Source organism: Podarcis vaucheri, assembly GCF_965113315.1.
Source record: "Podarcis vaucheri genome assembly, chromosome: 2".
Classification (NCBI taxonomy): Eukaryota; Metazoa; Chordata; class Lepidosauria; order Squamata; family Lacertidae; genus Podarcis; species Podarcis vaucheri.
Window position 1 is genome coordinate 8954479 of NC_138760.1, and position 27673 is coordinate 8982151.

A 27673-nucleotide genomic window follows, 5' to 3' on the forward strand; every position below is an offset into this window, starting at 1 on the left:
TCTTTGCTTTTTGAAATGGGAATCTTAAACGTTGGTTTCAAGAATCTGATTTTAAGTTGTTGTCGTTTAGTCGTGTCCGAATCTTTGTGACCCCCTGGACCAGAGCACGCCAGGCACTTCTGTCTTCCACTGCCTCTCGCAGTTTGGTCAGACTCATGTTTGTAGCTTCGAGAACACTGTCCAACCAGCTCCTCCTCTGTCGTCCCCTTCTCCTTGTGCCCTCCATCTTTCCCAACATCAGGGTCTTTTCCAGGGAGTCTTCTCTTCTCATGAGGTGGCCAAAGTATTGGAGCCTCAGCTTCAGGATCTGTCCTTCCAGTGAGCACTCAGGGCTGATTTCCTTAAGAATGGATCGGTTTGATCTTCTTGCAGTCCATGGGACTCTCAAGAGTCTCCTCCAGCACCATAATTCAAAAGCATCAATTCTTCGGCGATCAGCCTTCTTTATGGTCCAGCTCTCAACTTCCATACATCGCTACTGGGAAAACCATAGCTATGGTTTTCCCAGTACTGATGTATGGAAGTGAGAGCTGGACCATAAAGAAGGCTGATCACCGAAGAACTGATGTTTTTGAATTATGGTGATGGAGGAGACTCTTGAGAGTCCCATGGAGTGCAAGAAGATCTATCCATTCTGAAGGAATCAGCCCTGAGTGCTCACTGGAAGGACAGATCCTGAAGCTGAGGCTCCAATACTTTGGCCACTTCATGGGAAGAGAAGACTCCCTGGAAAAGACCCTGATGTTGGGAAAGATGGAGGGCACAAGGAGAAGGGGACGACAGAGGATGAGATGGTTGGACAGTGTTCTCGAAGCTACCGGCATGAGTTTGACCAAACTGTGGGAGGTAGTGGAAGACAGGAGTGCCTGGCGTGCTCTGGTCCAGAGGGTTAGGAAGAGTGGGAAACAACAACAAATACAGGAGTGAGAATTTGCCCAGTGTCTGAGTTGGGACACTCCTGCCAGGATGTGTGGGCGTCCCTTTGAGGATTGCCAGAGCGCCTTCCCGGGAAATCGCCTTCTGCACTCCCCTGCCCAGTGAGCCAGTGCTCGCCCATTGAAAATCTTAAAGCTCTCCCCCAAATCCCTTTGGAATATCTCAATTATGAACTTATAACTGGAGAATTGTAGATGCAAATCTACTCTTGGGCTTCATTGTTGCCAAATTTGGAGGGTATTTCTTTATGTTTCAGCCCTGGGTGCAAGAGGCAATCTTATCTCAAATAAACTGCCTACTACTCTCAAATGAAAACCTTGTCAGAAGCAGTTTCCATTTCTGGTAAGCGGCAGCCACCTCTTGATAACTTCACAGAGCCTCTCCAGCCTGCAATTGCCTTGCAGGCAAATCAGTCAACTTCCTTCATTAAATCACATTGCTTGGAGGAGAGGCAGCAAGCCGTCACACATACAAGTCTTCACTTGACAGCTTAGTTACTGGAAGAACTTTTAATAAGAAAGCTTATTACCTCTGTATAGTAGATGCTAGGGACAAACGGCGAAGGAAGGCCCGTTGTCTTCTCACCTGCCTGGTTTGCTGGACTGTGGGGAGACCTGATCTGATCCTGCAAAGCAATTCTAGGTAGCGGACAATGCTCACTTAAAAGATGGCAAGAGCTCGCTGTCTTCCACCGCTATTCCTTTGATATAGGCCTCTTGAGAAGTTAATTCACTAAGTAAATTTCATGAGAAATTAGTTTTGGAAAACTGTTACAATGATATACACTGAAACTCAGCCAGGGGGATTTGAGGAAGTCACCTAACAATGTTAATAATAGTGGAATAATTACAGTTAGGATTTGTGTTTGTTTGTTTATAAATTTGGAAAATCAATAAAAAAAATTGAAGGGAAAAAAAGATACAGGCCTCTTGAATTGGCTTAAATCCAGAGGGGATTATGTTGCCCTCTGCTGGCAAGAATGCTGATATGCAAAAAAAATTGAGAATGGCTTGAAGATTTTCATTTTTCATAGTTTTTTAGTAGATGAAACACCATCCCTGCTCTGTAAAGATGGGTCCTTGTTAAAAGTTTGAGAATGAAGTGTGACTTGAGCATCATTTCTCTTTGGGAAACATAAATCATGCAAATTGTTACTAATTAAATTTGCATCTCAGGGAGGTCACAACATAAAATTGCATGAAAAGCAAGATGGCTGATAGGATTTTGCACTTGAGTACCATATTTTTTAGGGACGCGGGTGGCGCTGTGGGCAAAACCTCAGCGCCTAGGACTTGCCGATCGTATGGTCGGCAGTTCGAATCCCCGCAGCGGGGTGCGCTCCCGTTGCTCGGTCCCAGCGCCTGCCAACCTAGCAGTTCGAAAGCACCCCCGGGTGCAAGTAGATAAATAGGGACCGCTTACTAGCGGGAAGGTAAACGGCGTTTTCGTGTGCTGTCACGCTCGCCACGTGACCCGGAAGTGTCTGTGGACAGCGCTGGCTCCCGGCCTCTAGAGTGAGATGAGCGCACAACCCTAGAGTCTGGCAAGACTGGCCCGTACGGGCAGGGCTACCTTTACCTTACCATATTTTTTAAAGTGTGCTCTCTACGACCCTCCTCCCCGAGACTCACAAGGCCTGGGTTTGAGAGAAATGTACTTTATTCAAATAGTAACTCCAATCTACAACGGCAGCAGTCAGAGTGTACATGATGGTAGAAGTATATTGATTTTAACAAAGCCATCTGGTGATGTGAACTTCTGAGCATTGCGTCTTTTCCCCTCACACATTAAGCCTGTGCCACTCTTCTTCCCCCCACTACCAAAAGTTCAGGGCAACTAGGCAGCGCTGAATGAAGTCTCCCAGGGCCCTGGAAGCAGCCAGCGAGGATGCCTACCTTGGGGTGGTTGAGCAGGCATATTGTTTAGTCTTCCCTCTAAAGCAAATAGGATGACAGACCTGCTCGCAATACTAACCTGGCTGGGAGTCACAGCAACGTTTATGTGCTCTATACCCTAAATAAAGTGCATTTTAGCTTGTTCTGATCAGCCCCTGCTGCTGCTGTTCAGCTTTGCCTTGTGTCTCCCACCCTAGCAGTTTAGCTCAAAAGAGTGGTGCCAACAAGCTTTGCTTAATAGAGTTAAGTCCTCTTTCTGGCTTACTCTAGGGTAGTACAGAGCAATACCATCTCTATCTTTTAAATATGGTTAGCCCTTGCTAGGCCAAGCTCAAGCCAGTAACTAGTTGTACATGGTCATACTGCCTGCTGCAGTTTTACACCTGATCAGTACACACCTTGGCTCAACTGTTTCTGCTGAAGCTGCCCCCTTATCCAACCTGCCTCATACTTTGGTGCATGTTTGCAAAAAGGTGTCTCCCCCCCCTCCCAAATTAATAGCATGGTGCCCATTAGAGCAGTCACTGGTGTAGTATAAAATCTGGTTTTTGTGTGTCTAACCATGGCTTAGTGTGAACGAGTGGGGTCCTGGAGAAAATATGGCAGTTGCCATGTTCTCCAGGGCTATGCCATGGTTTGGCTCAGCTTTCATTGTACGTGAACCACAAGCTTTTAACCAAGATTTGTTTTGTTTAACGTGTGTTTGTGGGAGGGGGAGGCAGAGAGAATGGGTTTGGTGGTGGCAGTCAAACCATAGTTTAGCGTTGGCTAGCACCACAGGAGGGAGGAGCGCTGCAGCCAGTGTCTTCACTCTGAAATCCCTTGTTTGCTCATTCACATTGAGCCAGGGCTGAGGAACGTCTGTCCCTCTAGATCAGTGGTTCTTCATCTGTGGGTCCCCAGATGTTGTTGGACTACAACTCCCATCATCCCTGAGCTCTGGCCTTGCTAGCTAGGGGTGATGGGAGTTGTAGTTTAACAAGATCTGAGGACCCACAGGTTGAGAAAGGCTGATCTAGGTGGTGCTGAACTACATCTCCTATCACCCCTGACACTGTTGATAGGGGCAGAGAGGAGATGGAGTCCAACAGCAGTTGGTGAGCCACAGGCCCTGAGCTGGCCCATGCTTAATGCTATCCATGCATGCTTTTCTGCGCAACCCACCTCCCTCTTAACCTAGCTTTCCAACGTCTCCATTTCTCCACTCTGCCAAGTGCCAGGGACAGCGGGTGTGTGCCCATTTGTGCTGAGGGTTAAGGGAACAGACTTTTGCTTCCCACCTGAAGGCACACCCACCTTCCCCCTTATGGGAGAGTCCTTGCTAACCTAAGAGGCTTGGTTTGTGGGGAAAGGGAGCATTCTTGCTGCAACAGTAATGTCCCCCTCATGTCCCGCTCTGGGTGTCATTGTCTCCACCGTTGTAACTCCCCCCCCCCCCCAGCCCCTTACGGCAGTAGGTCACATCTACCCTTGTTGAGCCTGTCAAGATGCTGAACGGTCCTGTTGCCGGATCCTTTGTTCTGCCATCGTCGCCGCCCAGCCGCTACTCTGGAAGGAGTCCAATGTGGGTGTTCTCCAAGGTTACAGGGGATAAAGAGGTGTAATGTTGGGTTTCAAAAGGAGTCCGTTGTAGGCAGCTAAGAGCTCCAATAACGAATATGCATTATTCTTGGAGAAGAAATTGGTGACACCCTACTGAAGTCCAAGTAACCTCTTCTAAAACAGCCAAGGTGAGTTTTCAGGGAGAAATTGATAGAAGAAGCACCCACAGCTTAGCAGTTTTTTCCCTTAGGCTGCCAGTTGAAAGCACCAGCACAGGAGGAGCTTAGTACAAATTTACAGCATTTCGGTGCTCAGTGGAATTGTGGTTCCATTTCTCCTTGCTGCCCATCTATAGCTAAATGACAGTAGACCAAGACTGGAAGTATCTGCAGGGACATGAACTGGGCTAGGGTTCAAAACATGCCCCTGGAGCTAGCTATGCATTCCCTTGTACATCCTTACTGGATCGATTTAGGGGAGAAGAGCCTGAACAGCGCTTAATATTCTAGGAGCAATAGAGCTTATCTATTCTGCGAGCAGCTTCAAGCCTATTTTCCCCAGTCAAGGAATGAAAGGGATAGGAGAACTGCAAAGGGACTAGGAATCTGAGACTCAGTAGACTGATGAGATTCTGGTCCTCTGCTCCTTTAGAACAAGTCATCAGAAAAACCACTTTCAAGCCAGCTTAAAAATGTGCACGCTAGATGCAAACTTCAGTTACATTATGGGTGATCCAGTTCTTTGAAAGCTTTACACAGGCCCCTGCTTTCCCTTCGGAAGGAGGGAACCTGCACTTATGATTAAGTCAGGCAAAATTCAAATTATGGATGAAAAAAAACAACCCACGACTTCTTAATAATAATAATAATAAAAAGACCCACCCATATAGTTCAGCTGAAATCTAAAAACTTCCCTTATGGAATCGCTGCATTTGCTTCTCATGTCTACTGCCCTCAGCCCAAGTGAGACCACAGCAAAACCAAGTGTGATGGAAAATGGAGTCCAGCAACATCTGGGAGGGCCACAGGTTCCCCTCAACCCGTGCCTTAAAAACAAAGCCCCCCACTAAAGACAATGACCCAAAGTACAAGTTTGAAAAACACAGAAGTGATTGTAGCTATGAGCTGCAATTAGATAAGTGACTCTGCAAAGGGATAACTCCATATTTTTCTTCCAAAAAGGCAGAGTCGCCTTTGCCACCTGCCAAAGGCTTCATGTCAAGGATGGAACCTTTGCTCTGCTATTTCATCCAATCAGCAGTTTGGCAGAATGGCAAAAACCCCAGCTCCCTCACAGCTGCTTCAAGGATTGCTTTTCTTCTTGTGTGATGAAAAAGGATCTCTTGAATAAGGGACGTGCAACTAATTAAAAGGAAAACACATGGTTGGTTGGGGAAGGTGATGGAGAGAAGATGGGGGAATGTGATGGTCTATAAAAAGGCACTGGGGTTGGCTCTGGGGTCTTTCTGGTTTCTGTAGCGCATGGCAAGCCACACTCCAAGGATCTGGAAGAGAAAAAGGGGGGAAGGATCTAGTTATGGGACTTACTTGAAAAATCACACCCTAAATCACCTTGTTCAATATGTTACTTATGGAGTATTAACTATCGTGATGATGTAGGTCACATCAGAGATGCAATCCAAACTGAATTCTCCAAATAGGGAAGATGCAGAATCACCTTGATGCGATGTCAAGAGAAGGTGAAGCAACCATAAATGGTAAAGGTAAAGATAAAGGGACCCCTGACCATTAGGTCCAGTCGTGGCCGACTCTGGGGTTGCGGCGCTCATCTCGCTTTATTGGCCGAGGGAGCCGGCGTACAGCTTCTGGGTCATGTGGCCAGCATGACTAAGCTGCTTCTGGCGAACCAGAGCAGTGTACAGAAACGCCATTTACCTTCCCGCCGGAGTGGTACCTATTTATCTACTTGCACTTTGATGTGCTTTCGAACTGCTGGTTGGCGGGATCATAGCGGCCTTATACCAAGGCAAATCTAGCTCAGTATCATCCAAAATGACTGACAGCAGTTCTCCCAGGTTTCAGACAGAGGTTCTCCCAGCCCAGATACCTGGAATTGCACCTATGACCACCTGCATCCACCACTGAGCTGCAGCCCTTTCCCTACTGAGGTCTTATTGACAAGTTTAAAAGGTAAAGGGTCCCCTGACCATTAGGTCCAGTCGTGGCCGACTCTGGGGTTGCAGCGCTCATCTCGCTTTATTGGCCGAGGGAGCTGGCGTTTGTCCACAGACAGCTTCCGGGTCATGTGGCCAGCATGACTAAGCTGCTTCTGGCAAGCCAAAGCAGCACATGGAAACGCTGTTTACCTTCCCGCCAGAGTGGTACCTATTTATCTACTTGCACTTTGACATGTTTTCGAACTGCTAGGTTGGCAGGAGCAGGGACCGAGCAACGGGAGCTCACCCCGTCGTGGGGATTTGAACCGCCGACCTTCTGATCGGCAAGTCCTAGGCTCTGTGGTTTAACCCACAGCACCACCCATGTCCCGATGTAACCATCCATCTAGCCTAATAGCTGCCCTCTTTCCCCAGTGCATCTAGTTTCCTTTATTAAATATCTGAATTATCAGGCAGAAATTCAAACTGGTAAGATTTTTTACAGCATTACCATTCATACCAGCACAGTCTGCAGCTGTTGAGATTCTGCTTCTCAGCTGTACAGGAAGAGCCCTTTAGCTTTGCGGAGGAGGCAAAGCTACCAATGATGTACAAAGAATATTCTCCTGTCCCCCCCCCCCCATTCAGCCTAATAGACAGAGTTACCTCTGTGAAACTGAAGAAGAGTCCAACTCCACCAAGGATTTTCAAGGCCTCGCCCGCATGTTCCATCATCACCTCACCACAACTGATGCACCCAGTTTTTGATTTTGTGCATGGCTGCAGGGTGGGAGGGTAAAAAAAAGAAAGAAAGAAAAGCACTGTGACTCTGGTTATCACTTGCAGGGAGATGCTCACAATTTCTACACTATGTAGGGGGGAAAGATCAGTAACGATGGACAAACATCTCTGAAAATACAGCTTGCCAGTCTTCTCCTGAAATGTCATGTTCTATCTAGGCAATTGTGAAACAGAAGAAGAAGAAGAGTTTGGATTTGATATCCCGCTTTATCACTACCCGAAGGAGTCTCAAAGCAGCTAACAATCTCCTTTTCCCTTCCTCCCCCACAACAAACACTCTGTGAGGTGAGTGGGGCTGAGAGACTTCAGAGAAGTGTGACTGGCCCAAGGTCACCCAGCAGCTGCATGTGGAGGAGCAGGGAAGCGAACCCAGTTCACCAGATTACAAATCTACCGCTCTTAACCACTACACCACACTGGCTCTTCCAGACAGAAGAAGTCTGGCTCATCCGGTATGAGACAGTAAGTTTATTAGCAAAAATATTCTGTAAAGAGCTGGGGATCCCTAGGCAAAGCCCATTTTATAAGTTTGAAAAAGCAAAGAAACAACCCTGCAATTGGAAAATAACAGAAAAGAGAAAGGGGCAGGGCAGGGCAAATACCCCAAGGCATGTTAGACAAAAGGAACAGAAAGACGGCTAGTGTTAAAAAGAGGACTAATAAGCCACTTTGGGGAAGAAGAGGCAAAAAACTGGATTTGATCACTGTTCAGTCTTAAATGGCCAGCCATACGGATCAAAACGACAATGGGAGGAAATACACAGTTGCGGATGGTCTGGTAATTTAGGAATTGGTTAAGTGCCCTGAACGGAAGAAGGTAGAAAGAACAGAAAAGGTTTCTAAAGGGAAAGTAGGCCTCTGACGACAACAGCAGCAGAAGAGGAAAAACGAGACTCCAGTAAAAAGAGATGTACTGTATAATTTATTTTTTTTAGCTGTCGGGATTTATACTGCTGTTTCGTTTATTTTAAAATGGCTTGTGTTTTAGCACAGTTCTCTACTGCTTCCGTACATTGGGAGAAATCCTACACAGCACTACGCGGATTGCTCCATCAGCGTAGGCATTAGGTATTGCCAACTATCAGTGCATACAAACCTCAATGGTTTTTTAGAACCCAATCAATGGTCTGGTCTGCTAGGTCAAGTCACAAATTTGGTTGTATCATTGCCTATGACTTCCAACTTTAATTAAACAACCACAATCATAGCAATATGTTTTCACTATTTAAGTATATTCATTGTATATACCTTACTTTTCGCCCTATAAGACGCACTTTTTCCCCTCCAAAAATGAAGGGGAAATGTGTGTGCGTCCTATGGGGCGAATGCAGGCTTCAGGAAGCTCTCCGCAAGCCTTGGGAGCCCACGGGAGTTCCCACCGGGCTCCCTAGGCTTGCGGATAGCAGCCTGTTCTGGGGTCAGGGGCAGCCTGGGGGGGGGGAATAATTTTTTCCCCTTTATTCCCCCCCCCAAAAAAAAACTAGGTGCGAAAAATACGGTACATTATATATTCAAGTAGATACATTAATTAAATATATTCATTGACAGCCTGTTTTTCACAATGTATAGTGACAATCACCCAGCCACCTACAAGCAGCAGACCTTTGACTAAGCCTTTTTAATTTGAGATCCGTTATCCCCAGTAACTTAGTGATGGATGGAGATCTTTCTCTGTCACCTGAGACACCAAGGGTTCAAGGTGAAGTGAACTTACCGCTTTGCACATTTCAACATCAGCCTTGAATTTCTTGCTAGCTTCGAGAGAGTTGTTGAATAGCCCGCAGCAGTTAAAGCTCTTTTCCAGTGACTTCTTGGTGTTGTTGCTCATCTCCCAGGCACCGTTCAGGAGACTTTCCTGAGAGGAAAGTAAAAAATAGCGAGGGAAGACATTCCGTGTTACTTGAAATACAATCCCCTCTCAATTCATAACGAATAGCAGGAACGAGGACAGGGAATTTTGTGCAGCGGTGGTGGCAAGTTTAATTCATGGTAAATGGTTAAATTAGAATAAAAGCACCCCCAAAATCAATTACTAAAGCAACCTTGCTATTTAAGTAGTGGCCTGGTACCCATGGCCAAGAAGGAATTGCGTGTGGGTGAGTGAGAAGTCTTGTGGAAGAGGCCCTCCCCTTTCCCAGCACAGAAACCAAATACAGTCGTACCTTGGATCCCAAACGCCCTGGAACTCAGATGTTTAGGCTCCCGAATGCCGCACACCCGGAAGTGATTGTTCCAGTTTGCGAATGTTCTTTTGGAACCGGAACGTCCAATGGTGCTTCCGCAGCTTCCGATTGGCTGCAGGAGCTTCCTGCAGCCAATCCGAAGCTGCAATTTGGTTTTCAAACGTTTTAGAAGTCGGACGGACTCTCAGAACGGATTCCGTCCGACTTCCAAGGCACGACTGTAGGCTGCCAGAGGAAGAACAGAGGAAGGGATTGCAACAGGCTGCTGGGAAAGGGCAGAAGCAACCTGTCCCTCTTTCACCAGTCTCCAGCAGGCTACTCCACATTGTCACTAGCCTGCCACTTTTGTGTGCTCAGAACCGTAGAGGTGCTATAGGGAGAGGAGGTTGAGCCTATTCTTCTGTCCTGCATCCCCAATTAATAAAAGGAACACACTGATGTGCTTAAGATCTGGATGGGATGCGCTGGAGAGAAGGGTGTGCAACTGAGCCGGAAGTAGTGATGTGCAAACGAAGATTTACCTTTTCATAGGATCATAGAGTTGGAAGAGACCACAAGGGCCATCAAGTCCAACCCCCTGCCAAGCAGGAAACACCATCAGAGCACTCCTGACATATGGTTGTCAAGCCTCTGCTTAAAGACCTCCAAAGTAGGAGACTCCACCACACTCCTTGGCAGCAAATTCCACTGTCAAACAGCTCTTACTGTCAGGAAGTTCTTCCTAATGTTTAGGTGGAATCTTCTTTCTTGTAGTTTGGATCCATTGCTCCGTGTCCGCTTCTCTGGAGCAGCAGAAAACAACCTTTCTCCCTCCTCTATGTGACATCCTTTTATATATTTGAACATGGCTATCATATCACCCCTTAACCTCCTCTTCTCCAGGCTAAACATGCCCAGCTCCCTTAGCCGTTCCTCATAAGGCATCGTTTCCAGGCCTTTGACCATTTTGGTTGCCCTCCTCTGGACACGTTCCAGTTTGTCAGTGTCCTTCTTGAATTGTGGTGCCCAGAACTGGACACAGTACTCCAGGTGAGGTCTGACCAGAGCAGAATACAGTGGCACTATTACTTCCCTTGATCTAGATGCTATACTCCTATTGATGCAGCCCAGAATTGCATTGGCTTTTTTAGCTGCCGCGTCACACACACACGTTTCGTTTTTCTCCCAAGCAATATTTCTCTCCCAACCAGAGCTGCAGGTTAAAAAACACACTCCACGAGTTCCCTCCAAACCTGAATGAACTTCAAGGCAGGAAGGTGCCCTTACCTGTTTACTTCTTGTGAGTGCCAGACACGAACAGGAGACTCCAAACTGGAAGAGAAACACTAGCCCTAAAATGATCATGTACTGATGAGAAAGTGACGTTAAGGAAACGCTTCAGAAAGTTGAGAGATTCTAAAAGGAAACACCAATGCAGCGTTAATTGCAGATAAAACACCTCTGACTTCTTCCAGTTTTCAATTTGAAATGTATTCAGTCATGTGTCTTTTTAGACCAGGGTGGTCCAGCATGCAGTCCCTGGTGCCTTTTTTTTGGCGGCCCTTGGTAACATTCGAGAAAAAACTCCTTAAAGCCTTAAAAAAATATTATTTGGGTAATGAAATTGTTGATGAGAACACATCTATTACTTTTGTTTAATAATTAAATATATTAAATCGATTTATTGTGCATTATATTTACTGATATATTATTGTATATTAAATAACATTAAAACATTTTATTCAAGTTTATTATTATTTATATATTATTGTATATTAAACAACATTAAAACATTTGTATATTAAATAACATTAAAACATTTTATTCAAGGTATTGAAACTTAATTCAGTGTGTGTGTGTGGCCTGCAGATTCTATGTACTCATGCAGTACTCGTGATCTGGAAAGTTGGATCACCGTGTTTTAGACTCTTATCATTTCATGGTATACAAAGCAGTTTTCTCAGATAGGGTTTTTTCCCACCTCTGGCAGACATCTTGGACACATAGGGAAAAAATGCCTTATTTTTTCTTTAAGTTGTAAACTTAACTCCAGGTTTAAAAGTTTACTGCTGGTTCCCAAGATACCATCCTTTATTTGTGAAGGGTGTTCTGCATTCTCTTTCAGCGACTTCAAAACCAAATTTACTTCTAAGACTTTCAATACCCAAATCTCCTTGATCTCTTAATACTCCCCACCTCCAGCACTGACGCCCTTGGAAGATCAGATTAAAAGGCACATAATATCTGCCATACATTTGCAAGAAAGGGAGATTTTGAGGCAACACAGTTCTGGTGCAGAAGGAAGCAGCAGCAGCAGCTTCTGAAAGCCACCCTTCTTTAGATGTTTTTAAGAGGGGTCTTACATTGAACTCCCGTTGTTCGGTGCAAGTAGATAAATAGGTACCACTCTGGCGGGAAGGTAAAACGGCGTTTCTGTGCGCTGCTCTGGTTCGCCAGAAGCGGCTTAGTCATGCTGGCCACATGACCCGGAAGCTGTACGCCGGCTCCCTCAGCAAATAGAGAGAGATGAGCGCCGCAACCCCAGAGTCGGCCACGACTAGACCTAATGGTCAGGGGTCCCTTTACTTTTACCTTTAACACTGAATTCTGCAATCCCATTGTCTTCACACAAACAGAGGATCACCCTTTGTAAAAGGATGCAAGCAAGTGCATTGACATCTGGGCAACTTATCTATTACAGCCAATATTATGGCGCCTATTCTAACTACATGCTAAACTGCTTAGAGGTTCTCAGACAGTCAGATATTTAACTAGTATTGGTTAAATAAAAACAAAATGCTAGAAGAGCGGTGGTGGGACTTCCCTTAGCCAGAGTAGAATCTCAGCAAATAACATGGATGTCAAAGCCTGGACTAGTACAGACTCAGGCACCTCCACATTCAGCACATGGCGAGGCGGAGAAGTTTTTCTCTGGAATGCTCCTTGATATAGAACTCTGCTTTAGGGAACCACAGGTGTTAAGCTCCTGACTGGGCTTATTCTTACAGCCTTCCCTAATGAGGTCACACACCCTTCCTAAAAACTAGCCGGAAGGAGTCCTCTGAATGGAAGTGCTTGACGTTGCAAAGTGGCAGAAGCTAGAAGAGTGCGTGGACCTGATAAATAACCCGATAGGAAACCACTGAGGAACTCCATGCAAGAATGGGATATTTTATACGTCTGTAAGAGATATGCTTCCAGACATCCGGGAACACACAGACAGAAGGAGCCTTTGCAGTTCTCTCCTGCTGCTTAATGGAAACTACCAGGACAAGTTATACCAGACGTTCCCTAACAGTAAAGTAAAGGTAAAGGGACCCCTGACCATTAGGTCCAGTCGTGGCCAACTCTGGGGTTGCAGCGCTCATCTTGCTTTACTGGCCGAGGGAGCTGGCGTACAGCTTCCGGGTCATGTGGCCAGCATGACTAAGCCGCTTCTGGCGAACCAGAGCAGCACACGGAAACGCTGTTTACCTTCCCGCTGGAGCGGTACCTATTTATCTACTTGCACTTTGACATGCTTTCAAACTGCTAGGTTGGCAGGAGCAGGGACTGAGCAACGGGAGCTCACCCCGTCGCGGGGATTCAAACTGCCGACCTTCTGATCGGCAAGTCCTAGGCTCTGTGGCTTAGACCACAGCAACAACCACGTCCCTTTCCCTAACAGTAATTACTAGGAAATCTTACATCAGCACTTCCCAGGCATCTGAGGAAACAAAGTGGTGATCTGATCACTCCTGTGTGTACACCCTGTCATTCATGAACTCTGCCGTTCCATTCAGAAATCCACAAGAACAGAAATGACCTCAATTTGGAGGCTGGGTGAGGGGAGAGATGTATTCTACAGTACTACCATAAATGTAAATGGATGGTGTCCCTCCAGACCCCTGATTTGCCACACCCTTCTTAGTCCTCTCTCAGATGTTGTGGTCTTGAAACAGCAGCCAGCAGCCTCAAGACAAACAGCACCTGAAACTTTGAGGTGCTCTGTGGTTTCATTTTGAGTGTCATTTGCCTTTTCCCTCAACCACCCTCTCCCTCTAAAAACCCCAAAGCTCATTTCTGGGAAATTTAACTGTGTCAGCAGAAAACTAGGTGAAGCTTAGTCTTCATTTGGTTACGGCTCTTTTCAGAAAAAAAGGGCTTTTCCAGTACAACTTAGCAAACTACATTTCTTTCTTTCCTTTCCCCTCACATGCCAGATTTTTTTATTTAATCACCCATACATCAGCCATGTGTGTTGTAACAATCCCACAAAACCTGGGTTACCATAGCAATGTACTATGGGTTATCAATGACGGTCCGGGAATCAGCATGTTTTTACATGTGTAGAATGTGTCCTTTTATTTAAATGCATCTCTGGGTTATTTGTGGGGCATAGGAATTTGTTCATTCCCCCCCCCAAAAAAAAAAATATAGTCCGGCCCACCACAAGGTCTGAGAGACAGTGGACCGGCCCCCTGCTGAAAAAGTTTGCTGACCCCTGTCTTAGTGGATTCCAGCAAGCTCCAGAACAATCCAATGGCATGCAAAAAATCCTCCTTAACGAAGCTTTACTCAGGACTTATTTGTGTTTGTTAATTTCAGTGGGTTTACACTGAGTAAAACTTAGCCGAGTACCAACCTAAGAGTGCAGCAACCCTCTGAACACAGGTGATACTGACATGAAACCATGCTGTCTGGTATTGACAGGTGGAAGGTGGCAGTAAAATTTATTATGTATAAGCCTCTCTAGATAAATGGTATCCATTTTTTTGAACAGCAGAAGTTAAGACAACAAGTTTGCCAAATCTGATATGAAAGAAAGTCATGCTCCTTCCAGAGTTTTGTAAAAGGCAGAATGCCACTCATCACCAACTATTGTGTGCATCATTTCTGACATGCCCTTGGATGGTTTTGGCCAGTACTGGGATCAGAGTGGGCAGAGGAAGCTAAACTTCAAATACAGAAAGGCAGCCCTGCAAAATGCCACCCTATGAAAATAATGAACATCTTCCTTAAGCTATTGTTTTTCTTTAAGATCTACATAGGCCTTTTGTCCACTGAAACATTGTTATTTTATTTTTAGCATCCTAAAAGTTTATTGTTTTGTAATTTTAGTGCTTAACTCTTTTTAAGTGCTTTCCTATTAATTATAAGGGTTTTCCCCATCCACATTCGAAGCATCCATCACCACTTCAAAGAAGGCTATTTTTCACAAACCATCCCTGCCAAATCAAATTTTACTAGAAGCCACTGGAACCAGTGGATATTTGGGACATCTCCTCGTATCGTTCCATGCCAGGCACTGAAAAGCAGAGGCAAACGATGCCCAGACAATCTCACTGTCCCTTGTAGGGAAGAGTGGGATTTCATACTAAGCTGTCTCTTCAAAAACACACATCGCTGGCAAACCCATCCACTTGATAAATCTGTGTCGTTCACTGGGCCATTCTGCATATCTGAAACATGCTGAAGTAAGTTTTTGGGAAAAAATATTGGTGGAGAGGGAATCAAAAGAGCTGGGCCCCTTAGAGTTGGCGGCTATGGTGCCATACATGGTAAAGTAATTGTTTGCTTGTTTGTTTTTTACAAGGAACACAGTGACTGACTGAAGCTTCCTGTGGCAGATACCTGTATTCCTGCAACTCGGGACATTGTACTGTACTGCAGGAAAACAGTAGGGTTGCCATATTTCAGGAGGTGGAAATCCGGACACAAAAGCTGCTGACCTTTCTCTTTCTGCCCAAGTTGTTGAGTTTTTTTGAGAAACTTGGGCAAAAAACCTACTTCCACAATGGCCTGGCATACTTCTGGGTTTCCCTGGACATTTAAACCGGCTGATGAAAGTTCCGCCTGGATGCGACTTTCGGCAGCCCAATCCTGGCATTTTCCAGGAAATTCCGGACGTATGGCAGCCCTAGGAAAAAACAGCCCACAGGTCATTATTTTCCCCACTTCCCTTTTTGTATGCTTTGAACTTATTAGCAGGAGTAACTGCAGAAGATGAGTTACAGATAGGTAGCCGTGTTGGTCTGCCATAGTCAAAATAAAAAAATTCCTTCCAGTAGCACCTTAAAGACCAACTACTGTAAGTAAGTTCTTGGTATGAGCTTTCATGTGCATGCACACTTCTTCAGATACACTGAAACAGAAGTTGCCAGATCCTTCTATATAGTGAGAAGGTGGGGAGGGGTATTACACAGAAGGGTGGTGGGAATGGGAGATTGGCAGATAGCTGAGATGAGCCTGTTGACGACTCTTAACGACTGCAATAGGTCTTACAGGAAAAGGCAAGGGGTGAGAAGGTGAGAAATGGCTTAGTCATGTATAATGGGATAAGAATCCAATGTCTCTGTTCAGACCAGGTCTCTCCATGGTTTTGAGTTTGGTAATGAGTTGCAATTCAGCAGCTTCTCTTTCCAGTCTATTCCTGAAATTCCTTTGTAGTAAAACAGCTACTTTGAGATCTTGTATAGAATGTCCTGGGAGATTGAAGTGTTCTCCTACTGGTTTCTCTGTTTTGTGATTCTTGATGTCAGAATATGTCTTAATATGCAGGGGTAGAATTAACTGAGTCAGAGGGATGGATTAGGTGGTAATCAAATTCCAGCCCACTTGCCTTAAGAGAGGAGGAAGAAGAAGAAGAGTTTGGATTTCATATCCCACTTTATCACTGCCCGAAGGAGTCTCAAAGTGGCTAACATTCTCCTTTCCCTTCCTCCCCCACAAAAACACTCTGTGAGGTGAGTGGGGCTGAGAGACTTCAGAGAAGTGTGACTAGACCAAGGTCACCCAGCAGCTGCATGTGGAGGAGTGGAGACGCGAACCCAGTTCCCCAGATTACGAATCTATCGCTCTTAACCACTATACCACACTGGCTCTCTACTATCCTCCACTAAGTTGCTTTTCTCCTTTTATCAATGAATTACATTGCAAGGCTCTCCACACAACACCACAGACAGAACAAGAATCTGCAGAACAGATCCTCAGTGTGAACTCAAATGCCAGCTGCACAAAAAAGGTGTGTGTCCTTTCTGGCAATCCCAATATTCCAAAGACTAAAGAAAAAGAGGAAAAACCTATAAACATCTTAGGCGAAGTATGTGTGCTTCCATTTCCCTCCCGCACCCCATAAAAGCCCACAAGTGAAGACCAGAATAAAACCATTAACCCTCTCTTGACCGGCAGAGCTCTTTGCTTCTACTAATGGTGCAATTTAGCTGGGCATGTCCAGTTTCATGTCTGCAGGGCAAGAAAATAAAGTACCGGTTTCTGGAAGGCAGGGCGGACGTGATGGTCCCCGCTTGGCAACAGCACGGAAGGATACAAAGAACAGCATGACTTGGTGGTGGTTGATAGCACCAATGAGCCCCACGATGGCGATCAGGAGCAGGAAGAAACCCACAGCAATGACCCCTCCGATGATGTGGAGACTGTAAACAATGCCGTAGGCTTTGCCCCAGGCAGCCACGCCAATCAGGAGCAGCCCGACCAGCTGGAAAGCAAGAAGAATTCAGGGGAGTCAGAATGGAGGAGGTGGAAGCATAGAACAAAAGGCAGGTGGGAATGGCAGCGCTAGCACTTCTTTCCTTTGAGGCTTAGTTCATTCATATGTACAGTGGTACCTCGGGTTACATACGCTTCAGGTTACAGACGCTTCAGGTTATAGACTCCGCTAACCCAGAAATAGTACCTCGGGTTAAGAACTTTGCTTCAGGATGAGAACAGAAATTGCACGGTGGTGGCACAGCAGCAGGAGGAGGCCCCATTAGCTAAAGTGGTGCTTCAGGTTAAGAACAGTTTCAGGTTAAGAACGGACCTCCAGAACGAATTAAGTACGTAACCAGAGGTACCACCGTATCTTCAACTCTTTCTGGTTGCCCTCTTCATATCAGCCACATGCATGCTTCAGATTTAAAGAGGTTTAATCCTATGGAAGTCAACAGGCACGAATACTTGTTTAAAATCATAGTCCTCTAAATCAGCAGGTTGCTGGATCAGGCTTCGCATCATCTGTGACTTGATTTCATTTTGGCTTATCTAAGGCTTTCCTTGAAAAACGCAAGAAATTTATTGGGCAGCAACATGAAAATCACTGCTCACACCATATGTTTGTTTGCTTTTAATGGCCATTTTAAAGCATTTCCAACAAAAGGAAGCCAACTCGACTCACTTAAATTTGCAAGGTGTTTTGTGGACTCTGCAAGATTCTCCTGCAAATAAGAACCTCTTCTTCCTTTTTCTTTTTCTCCCCTCACTGGCAACAAAAAGTCTAACCTCTTCTCTACATGTTTGGGGCTATTTGAAAAATGGATCATCCATTTACTAGCAGGATCAGAACTCTTGACTGTTGCACCTGTCATATTTGCCGCTTCTTGTTTAGTCCCCAGGTACTTTCCTTCATGATAGAGCCATTAACATTTCCCATTTCTGTTCTGAGACCTAAGCTCATGCAGTGGTACCTTGGGTTAAGTACTTAATTCATTCCAGAGGTCCGTTCTTAACCTGAAACTGTTCTTAACCTGAAGCACCACTTTAGCTAATGGGACCTCCCACTGCCGCTGTACCGCTGTAGCACGATTTCTGTTCTCACCCTGAAGCAAAGTTCTTAACCCGAGGTACTATTTCTGGGTTAGCGGAGTCTGTAACCTGAAGCGTATGTAACCTGAAGCGTATGTAACCCGAGGTACCACTGTATTTAGAATTTACACAAGCCCACAAATAAATTATAGTGCGCATGTTAACTGAGTGCATGCTATACTTTGAGAAGACTGGAAGGCTATCAGTTTTCAACAGCCCCTGTCCCCAACTGAAGTTATCTTTATCTCGAAACTGCCAGTACCTTCTTACAAATTTGATATGTTAGAGAACTTCTGCAGCATAAACCAGTATTGTGCATGCCCACATGAAATAACCTATTGAGGTGATGAAGGCAAAATAAGTTTAGTCCTGTACTACACCGTGCTGTGCAATCAGCCTGCAATGGTAGTACAGGCAACGACTGATTAATGTGCATCTAAATGATACGCAGTTGCGTGCGTGCACACACTGCGGGACCTGGAAGTGACCCCAAAAAGCATGAAACTAAAAGGGTGTAATGGGGAACCAAAAAGTGAATTGAAAAAGGAATGGGAGTGCCTAAACCAATACCTTAAAAGCCAAGGTTGGAGGACAGAATTCTGGCTGAGTCTGGAATAACCTTGTGAAATGAAAGGATAAGAAAGAGGGATTTATATGTAGATGCTAGGATAGAGATGACAAGGAAAAGAGGAAGATACAATGAGAGGTAAAGGAGGTGCTGTGGGATTGGTGGAAGCCAATGTTTGTTTTCCTTTTCAGTGTTTATATTATTAATTTGTAAGATTTGGATTTGTTTTTCATATGCTTGTTTTTGTGTTTTGTGTATTGTTATTTTTTTGATTTTTTGTTGTTGTGTGGAAAGTACTAATAAAATTTACTATTTAAAAATAATAATAAATAAGCAAACAAGGGGAACTGAGAAAAAATAAAATAAAATAAAAGTAAAGTGGGGGGGGGGGAGGGTGCAATGGAAGCTCATGCGCACTCCTCCAATGCATGTGGGGGTCAGGAACAGAACCCCTGCATGAAATGGTTGTCAACTGTAATGCACCCTGCTCCACAATTGTTCTGTTTTAAGCTATTTTATTTTATTTTATGGTTGTGCAAGTGTAATGACTGTATTGCGTGTCATGACTACATGAGGAAATCTCAAAACCTGTATGAAAAGAAACGACAGCAGTAATAGCATGGAATATGGGATTAGAGAGCTAATAATGGAACCCTGATCAGAGGCATTTAGCTCTATTTTAAAACATATTTCTAGCTCTCATGGTTGCCCTTGAGAAATTTCAACACCCATTAGCAGCTTCTAGAACACAGAATTACATTTTACACAACACATGCAGGGACCTCGAAACCATGTTTGCCGTATAAATGCAAATAAAAGACCTGGCAGCATTTGCAAGGGAGGATCAGCTCACAGGTGGATGTACTTACCGTATTTTTTGCTCTATAAGACTCACTTTTTTCCTCCTAAAAAGTAAGGGGAAATGTGTGTCTGTCTTATGGAGCGAATGCAGGCTGTGAAGCTTTCGCTGCGCAGAAATCCCTCTTGTTGTTCTGGCTTCTGAGATTCAGAATATTTTTTTTCTTGTTTTCCTCCTCCAAAAACTAGGTACGTCTTATGGTCTGGTGCGTCTTATAGAGCGAAAAATATGGTAACTCTTCTTCCCCTTACTACTTTTGACCTGCAACCTCCATCCTGGCACTTGTTCCACCCTTGAAGGGTAGGAATTCAAACACAGCATTTGTGGGCTGGAAATGGTTAAGAGTGCAAGCACAAACACACATGCGTGCGCATGCACACCCCAGCCTATCAAACCACCCACCTTCCCAATCAAATACCCAGTCACTAAACTGCCATTCCTCGGAAGCACATTTGCCAATTAAACATGTCATTCTGCCCTAAACTGTCTCACCAGAGTGGTGCATGCTCTAGGTATCACCCGCTTGGACTACTGCAATGCACTTTGAAGGTGACCCAGAAACTACAACTAATCCAGAATGCGGCAGCTAGACTGGTGACTGGGGGCAGCCGCCGAGACCACATAACACCGGTCTTGAAAGACCTATATTGGCTCCCAGTATGTTTCCGAGCACAATTCAAAGTGTTGATGATTGTCCTTTAAAGCCCTAAACGGCCTCGGCCCAGTATACCTGAAGGAGTGTCTCCACCTCCATCGTTCTGCCCGGATGTTGGGGTCCAGCTCCGAGGGCCTCCTGGCGGTTCCCTCACTGCGAGAAGTAAAGCTACAGGGAACCAGGCAGAGGGCCTTCTCGATAGTGGCACCCGCCCTCCCATCAGATGTCAAAGAGATAAACAACTACCTGACATTTAGAAGACATCTGAAGGCAGCCCTGTTCAAGGAAGTTTTTAATGTGTGACATTTTAATGTATTTTTAATCTTTGTTGGAAGCCGCCCAGAGTGGCTGGGGAAACCCAGCCAGATGGGCAGGGTACAAATAATAAATTATTATTACCTAAAAACTAGAAGGCATTTCATATTGTGGTTCCCAACCTACCATGAACAACTCAAAAACTGCTGAAGGTGGACTGCTTATTTATTTATTTGCCAGCTGTAGCAATGGTAATGCACTCTACTAGATGCTGTATGATTTTAATTATACTAGTTGGCCCTGCCATTTCTTATGTGTTGTATTCCGCAGAATTCAAACGGTGGTACAATAAAATACAATGTAAGAAATAAAAGCCGAAATTGAAACACAATTAAAAATCAGTATGAATATTTGGTGCGATGGATTGCCGTCTCCCGTCTTCAGCCACAAATCCACAGATGTGCAGCAGACCAACTGAATGAAGTAATGGTCTGCGGACCAGACTTTGGGAACCCCTGATCAGCTGGTGGAATCCCATGATGTCACTGCTCCTGTATCCTCGCACACCCATTGCCCCACATTGCTCTGCAGGTTCAACCTTCTTCCTTAATCCTTGCAGCAGGAAACAGATGATGAAACCGAAATATGTGACTTACAAGACTGGTTCTGCATCTACTAAGAGATCAGGGAAGAAGTTCCAGGAGCCTTTCCAGCTCCCTGTGGCCCACCAAATGCCCTGACCCCAAACCCTACCCATGCTCTCCTTCCCTGCTATTGCCATATTCTACAGATAACACAGAATACATTAAACACCTATATAAAAGTAGGTGGAAGAATAGATCACACTACAACACAGTGACTAAGGCAAAAACAATTTCACCTAAAGCACTCAAATATTTTCTTGCTGGCCATGGACCCATCCAGGATGTTAACTTTTAATTATGTTAACTGGATTTAAATGGTTCAAAGCTGCCCCAGGTCTACCGACACAGAATTGAGCATGGGCAGACATGCTGTAGCAAGTCATGTAAAGCTAGGTGCTTGCCCTCATACAGAGACAATGAAGAACATCCCACTTCTGCACTTAATATCACTTGCAACATCTGCTGATGACTCTCCAGTTCAGCTGCTCCACTCCTCCTTATAAATCATTCCAGTAAACTGGTGACCTACCAGAGCTTTATATACATGCAATAAAATGTAAATATTATTTGAAATGACGTTTGTATTTTTGTTCTGGTATTTTTATAGTGAATCTTTGGTTGCATGGCTTTCTCTACTTGGTTCACTCAAGGACATCACTGAGTTAAAGGGCTAAATCAGATCCTCACTCCTCACCGAGAATCAAGCCACTAAGAGGCTGCCGTGCGCCTCAGCTGCCAGCTCTGGTCATCTTTATTTGTAAGAGTGAGTGACTTTTGTTGGCTTCCTTGCAGCCCTCACACTCATCTTGAGCTGTGTGTCACGTTCTGGATGCCACACTTTAAGAATATAGACAAACTGGAACAGACGCAGAGGGGGGGGCAATGAAGATGGTTGCAGAAAATAAATGAAGAAAGATTTAAGTAACTGAATAATTTAGAGGTGGAAAAACCAAAGGTGGGGAAGTTGAGGACATGACAGAGCTCTACGGGTACTTAAAGATTGTCCTCTTTCAGTTCTACGTGAGCAAAGACCTGTTTTCTCCTTTTCCGGGTGGCTGACGTTATAGGTTAAATTTCAGCAGAGCCTTAGGAAAAACAACGATGGTAAAGAGGAGTTACACAAGGGAACCAGTTACCAAGAGGAGTGGTGGGCTCTCGTTGTGGTTGTGGGGTGTTTTCAAGCAGAGGCTGGACCATAATCTGTCAAGGAGGCTCTAGCTCAATTTCCTCCACAAAGCAGAGGGCAGAAAGACTAAAGACCTCAAGTCCTCCTCCAACTCTACGATTCTCCTAATCAAGAAAAGGGTGTTGAGGTGGAAGCCAAAATCTGCCCAGCCTAGCAAAAGGAATGCTTTGCCCCCACCAGTAACTATGTCCATGAGAACAGCCCCATTACCTTGGATTCAAAGGGAACAATCACATTTACAGGAGACTGTAAAGGATGTCCATCATAATGGCAGGAATAGTGTTGGTAAAGTAAAAGCAATTGTAAGACTATATATATCCTCTGCACCATAGCAGAATTCATGTTCTGTGACTTGGATAAATTATACAAAATCAGATGATGTTACAGCTATCTGCTTATTTTGCATAGCTTGGCCTAACTCCAAGTTTTTAGAAGACTTCCAAACGTCCAGCAAGATCAGGACAATTCATTTTTAGCAGGGAGCAGGGGTTACACAGAAGAGAGAAGGGAGTGTGCAACATACAGCCCACGTAATCCTCTCATGATTTGTGTGAGAAATGACTGGTGAGGGGAGGCAAAAAAACATTTTGCCCCTGCAACCATTAAGGGGCAAATACTTGCTTCTTGTAAAAGCTGGACATTTTCTGCGGAACTGCAGATCTACTGAATATGCTCAGCCCTGGATATCAACATATCTGGATATCTCATGCACGTTAAACATTCTTGGTATAGTTAAAGCCATGGTTTTCCCAGTAGTGATGTATGGAAGTGAGAGCTGGACCATAAAGAAGGCTGATCGCCGAAGAATTGATGCTTTTGAATTATGGAGCTGGAGGAGACTCTTGAGAGTCCCATGGACTGCAAGAAGATCAAACCTCTCCATTCTTAAGGAAATCAGACCTGAGTGCTCACTGGAAGGACAGATCCTGAAGCTGAGACTTCAATACAGTGGTGCCTCGCAAGACGAAATTAATTCGTTCCGCAAGTCTCTTCGTCTTGCGGTTTTTTCGTCTTGCGATGCACGGTTTCCCATAGGAATGCATTGAAAATCAATAAATGCGTTCCTAGGGAAACCGCCTTCAGAGCAGGTCCGGGGACAGTCTGTCCCCGGACCTCTTCTGAAGGCTGGGGGGGGGGAACAAGGGCTTTTCTTCCCACCCCCAGCATTTTAAAAAACCCTGGGACAGCGGAGGACTTCTCCGCTGTCTGGGGCGATCTTAAAATGCTGGCGGGCGGCATTTTAAAATCGCCCCGGACAGCGGAGGACTTCTCCGCTGTCCGGGGCGATTTAAAAGCCCCTGGGAAGGCAGGCAGGGGGGACAAAGACTTTCGCCCTCTGCCCGCCTTCAGAAGGTGTCCCCGCCCCCCCTCCCCGCTTCGGAACAGCGTTCCGAAGTGGGGCGGCTGGGGCAGGTGTTCCCGCCCCCCCCTTCGGAACAGCGTTTTAAAATGCTGGGGGTCGGGAGCGAAGCGCTGCCGACCCCCAGCATTAAAAAATCTCCCCCTGTCCTGGGGAGATTTTAAAATGCTGGGGGTCGGGAGCGAAGCGCTGCCGACCCCCAGCATTTTAAAACCTTCCCGGGACACGGGGAGATTTTAAAATGCTGGGGGTCGGCCCCCCAGCATTTTAAAATCTCCCCGGGACAGAGACTTCTCTTCTGTCCCTTGGAGATTTTAAAATGCTGGGGGTCGGCAGCGAACGCTTCGCTCCCGCCCGCCAGCATTTTAAGATCGCCCGGGGCAGGCGGGGGGGAAGGCAGGCGGGGGGGAAGGCAGGCGGGGGGGGAGCAAAGACTTTTGCCCCCCGCCGGCCTTCAGAAGAGGTCCTCTTCTGAAGGCCGGCTGTGGGCGAAAGTCTTTGCTCCCGACCGCCAGCATTTCCCTATGGGCTTTCGTCTTGCGATGCAAGCCCATAGGGAAATTCGTCTTGCGAAGCGCCTCCAAAACCGAAAACCCTTTCGTCTTGCGGGTTTTCCGTCTTGCGAGGCATTCGTCTTGCGGGGTACCACTGTACTTTGGCCACCTCATGAGAAGAGAAGACTCCCTGGAAAAGACCCTGATGTTGGGAAATATTGAGGGCACAAGGAGAAGGGGACGACAGAGGACGAGATGGCTGGACAGTGTTCTCGAAGCTACAAACATGAGTCTGACCAAGCTGCGGGAGGCAATGGAAGACAGGGGTGCCTGGCGTGCTCTGGTCCATGGGGTCACGAAGAGTCGGACACGACTAAACGACTAAACAACAACAAACATTCTTGGTTTGGGCCAAGAAATTGTTGTGGCAAGGACACACCGTTGAACAATCTGTTTAACTGCATTCCCGCACTAAAGAGGCAAGCATGGCTGGTCTACAGTTTCACCTGACCAGAAAACATGGAATTCCCAGAGATTGTCCTATCAGCAAACATTTCTTCATCCTTTTGTCTTTACTAGCAGCTTGGTAGAAGCATTTCCACCTCCCCCCAGAACATGTTGAAGAACATGAGGAGAGGGATGCTTGCTTTCAGGTAGATTCCATCCCACAAACTATATGGAAAAGAAGGAATGGTTGCAAGACATTCAACACACACTTGAATCTTCGAGCTGAGATTTTCTACTGCCTAAGACAGAGGTTTTAATCCTTTTTGGGTCCATGGCTCCCTTGACCGATTACATTCTTTCTAGGGCACCCCTGTGGGGCTCAGGAACCCAGTTATGTCACCCCCTGCCTGCAGAGCTGGCAGCCTCTCGCCCTTTCTCGAACAACCTCCCTTGTGGAGTGTTCCCTCAGCCTTCTCCCCTCCCTTCCCATCTCCTTGGGAGTCCTCTGGGCAGCCGCTGATGCTACCCCTGGTCTCTGATCTGCCCCCCCCCCATGCCCTAAAGAGAGATGCCTCCTCACACTGCCCCACAGGCACCTGGGACTTGTCTGTCCACACTCTATTCTCAACAGCAAGAGCTGGTGAACTGGCTGACTGGGCTCACTCGCCCGCTTGCTTGCTTATCCCGGGGCCATCTCAGCTCCTGGCAACCAGCACCCTCTGGCCAGCCCCAGAAGCACCATTCGCCTGGGGAGCTTGTAGCCAGGGCTGCTGCAACAAACAGCCGTGAAAAGCCTTTGGGAGGCAGAGACACAAGAGGGCATCAGAGAAGGGAGGGAAGGGGAAAGGGACGGAGATCAGTGTAGCCTGCGGCCTCCCTGACCATCATTCAAGGCACCCCAGGGTGCCACGGCACACTGGTTAAAAACCACTGGTCTAAGTGTTCAAGGCAAAAATAAAAACATACTTTGCTTAAAAATATGAGTTCAGGGACATCTGCATAGGAAACTCCATGTGCCTACAGGTTGGCCTGTTAAATGTGGAATCAGGTTACCTGGTGCAGACTGGCCTACTCTTAACTCTTAGTGATCTTTCCTCCCTGAGTGAGCAATCCTATGCACATTTACTCAGATAATGTGTCCGGTGGAACTTAATGCCCAACAGGTTTAGAATTGCAGCGTAACTTAGTAAATTAATCAGACTCAGGAGTCTTTTAAAGTTCTGTTCTTTTTCCCACCTAATATTCCAGCATTATCACAGCAGCACACACCCCAACAAACACCCTTATATTCACCCAGACATGCTTTATTCACCCTAAATCTTTTGCACATCTTAGCAGAACAGGGGTATATTAGGTTCTGAACAACCATCCACCAAGTAGTTGAGACATCCATTGCTCATAACACCATTATCTAATACTTCCTGCGCATGAAATACTGCACTGCTATTAAAGCAGCCTTTTACATTTGCTCAAGTTATTGCTCGTATGTGAAAGCCTCAGATGATCAAAGCTTCGCTGCAGTTTAACTGGGGGCCTAGTTAAATGGCAGAGATTACTTTTTGGTGAGGAGGCCTATAGGCCAATGCTAGGGAATGCCAACATCCACAAGCAAGAAACTAGGTAATAGCTATTCCCTGCTCATTTATCTCAGTTTCCAAGTAATCAGAGGAGCAGCCCGAAGCAATGTTCCACATATGCAATGGAGAAGCGCGGAAGGAAAACTCTGACCTGTTCTAGCAAAGAAACACAGGTGAAATGCACACAAGTACAGTGGTTGTTGTTGTTTAGTCGTTTAGTCGTGTCCGACACTTCGTGACCCCATGGACCAGAGCACGCCAGGCACTTCTGTCCTCCACTGCCTCCCGCAGTTTGATCAGACTCATGCTGGTAGCTTCAAGAACACCATCCAACCATCTCATTCTCTGTCGTCCCCTTCTCCTTGTGCCCTCCATCTTTCCCAACATCAGGGTCTTTTCCAGGGAGTCTTCTCTTCTCATGAGGCTTGGGTTAAGTATTTAATTTGTTCTGGAGGTCCGTTCTTAACCTGAAACTGTCCTTAACCTGAAGCACCACTTTAGCTAATGGGGCCTCCTGCTGCTGCCGTGCCGCTGGAGCACGGTTTCTGTTCTCATCCTGAAGCAAAGTTCTTAACCCGAGGTACGATTTCTGGGTTAGCGGAGTCTGTAACCCGAGATACCACTGCACACCTCACAGCCTCTTAGAACTAGGTGGGGCGAGGAACACGCAGCTGACACAACAGGAGGCGCAGCATCTTTTTTAAACAATAGCAGCCGCACTTTGTAACTTCTGCCGTCTTCTCCAGGCGGGTACCATTGCCAAATCCCCTCTCCTGCACTGGCCTGGCATCGCACCTCTCCATCCCCACCGGATCTCGTGGGCTTTGTCCTAAAAACCCAGTTCTTTCCTTTTCCCACCTCACCCCTCCCCACATCACATCCTCCCCACCAGGGAAGGAGGGAGGGAAAGGGCCTGGCATCCTTTATCCAAGCAGGAGGAGGCCACCTTGCTCCACCCTCACCTATTATCCCAGGGAGAGGGAGGAGCTGACCCCCCCAAATCACCCCCACTGCTCAACCCCTCCCCCCATAAACCCCACCCCCTCAACCCCTCCCCCACCCCTTTTTCTTAAAAAAAGGAAGGAAGACACTTCCTGCTGTGATCCTGAAAGGGCCCACAGCTACCCCCTTCATGGCCAGGCCCCCTCCCCCCCCGCTTTCTCAGGCCCCCTCCCCCAAAACACCGCCCCCCCATCTTGCTGAGACAAGGGAGGGGCCGCCCGCCTGTCACACTCACCACGTAAACAACGTTCAGGGCGCACAGCGCGTTGCGCGAGCAGGCGAACCCCCCGCACACCATCTTCTCGAGCGGGAGAAGCGAAGCCTCTGGCCCCCACCCCGCCGGAAAAAAACAAAGACCGGCGCCTCCTTCCCTGTCCGGGGGTGGCGGCGGCGGCAGCAGCAGCTGCTGGTGCGGTCCCTTTAAATATCAGCCCGCCGCCAGTGCGCCTGCGCGCAGCTGCTACTACTACTGCCGCTGCTGCTGCTTCTGACCGGCTCGGCGCCGCGTTCCCTTTCTTAGCGCGCCTCCTCTTGCCCCACCCACTTCGTCCCCTCTCCCTGCTACGCACGCGCACATGGCGCAGCTTCCCTCATTGGGGGTTTTGCGTTCCA

The 27673-nt window shown here is 46.4% G+C and overlaps 1 protein-coding gene across 1 annotated transcript; it reads right to left on the reverse strand.

Annotated features, from left to right (window-relative positions):
• Positions 1-2577: 2577 nt before the first annotated feature.
• TSPAN31 (tetraspanin 31) lies at positions 2578-27530 on the reverse strand. The gene is made up of 6 exons (XM_082206485.1): positions 27297-27530; positions 16762-16929; positions 10740-10820; positions 9005-9145; positions 7156-7269; positions 2578-5877 (listed from the first exon to the last, which is right to left on the reverse strand). The coding sequence occupies exons 1-6, from the start codon at positions 27357-27359 to the stop codon at positions 5803-5805; spliced, it is 642 nt and encodes a 213-aa protein (XP_082062611.1). The 5' UTR covers positions 27360-27530; the 3' UTR covers positions 2578-5802.
• Between the last annotated feature and the right edge of the window lie 143 nt (positions 27531-27673).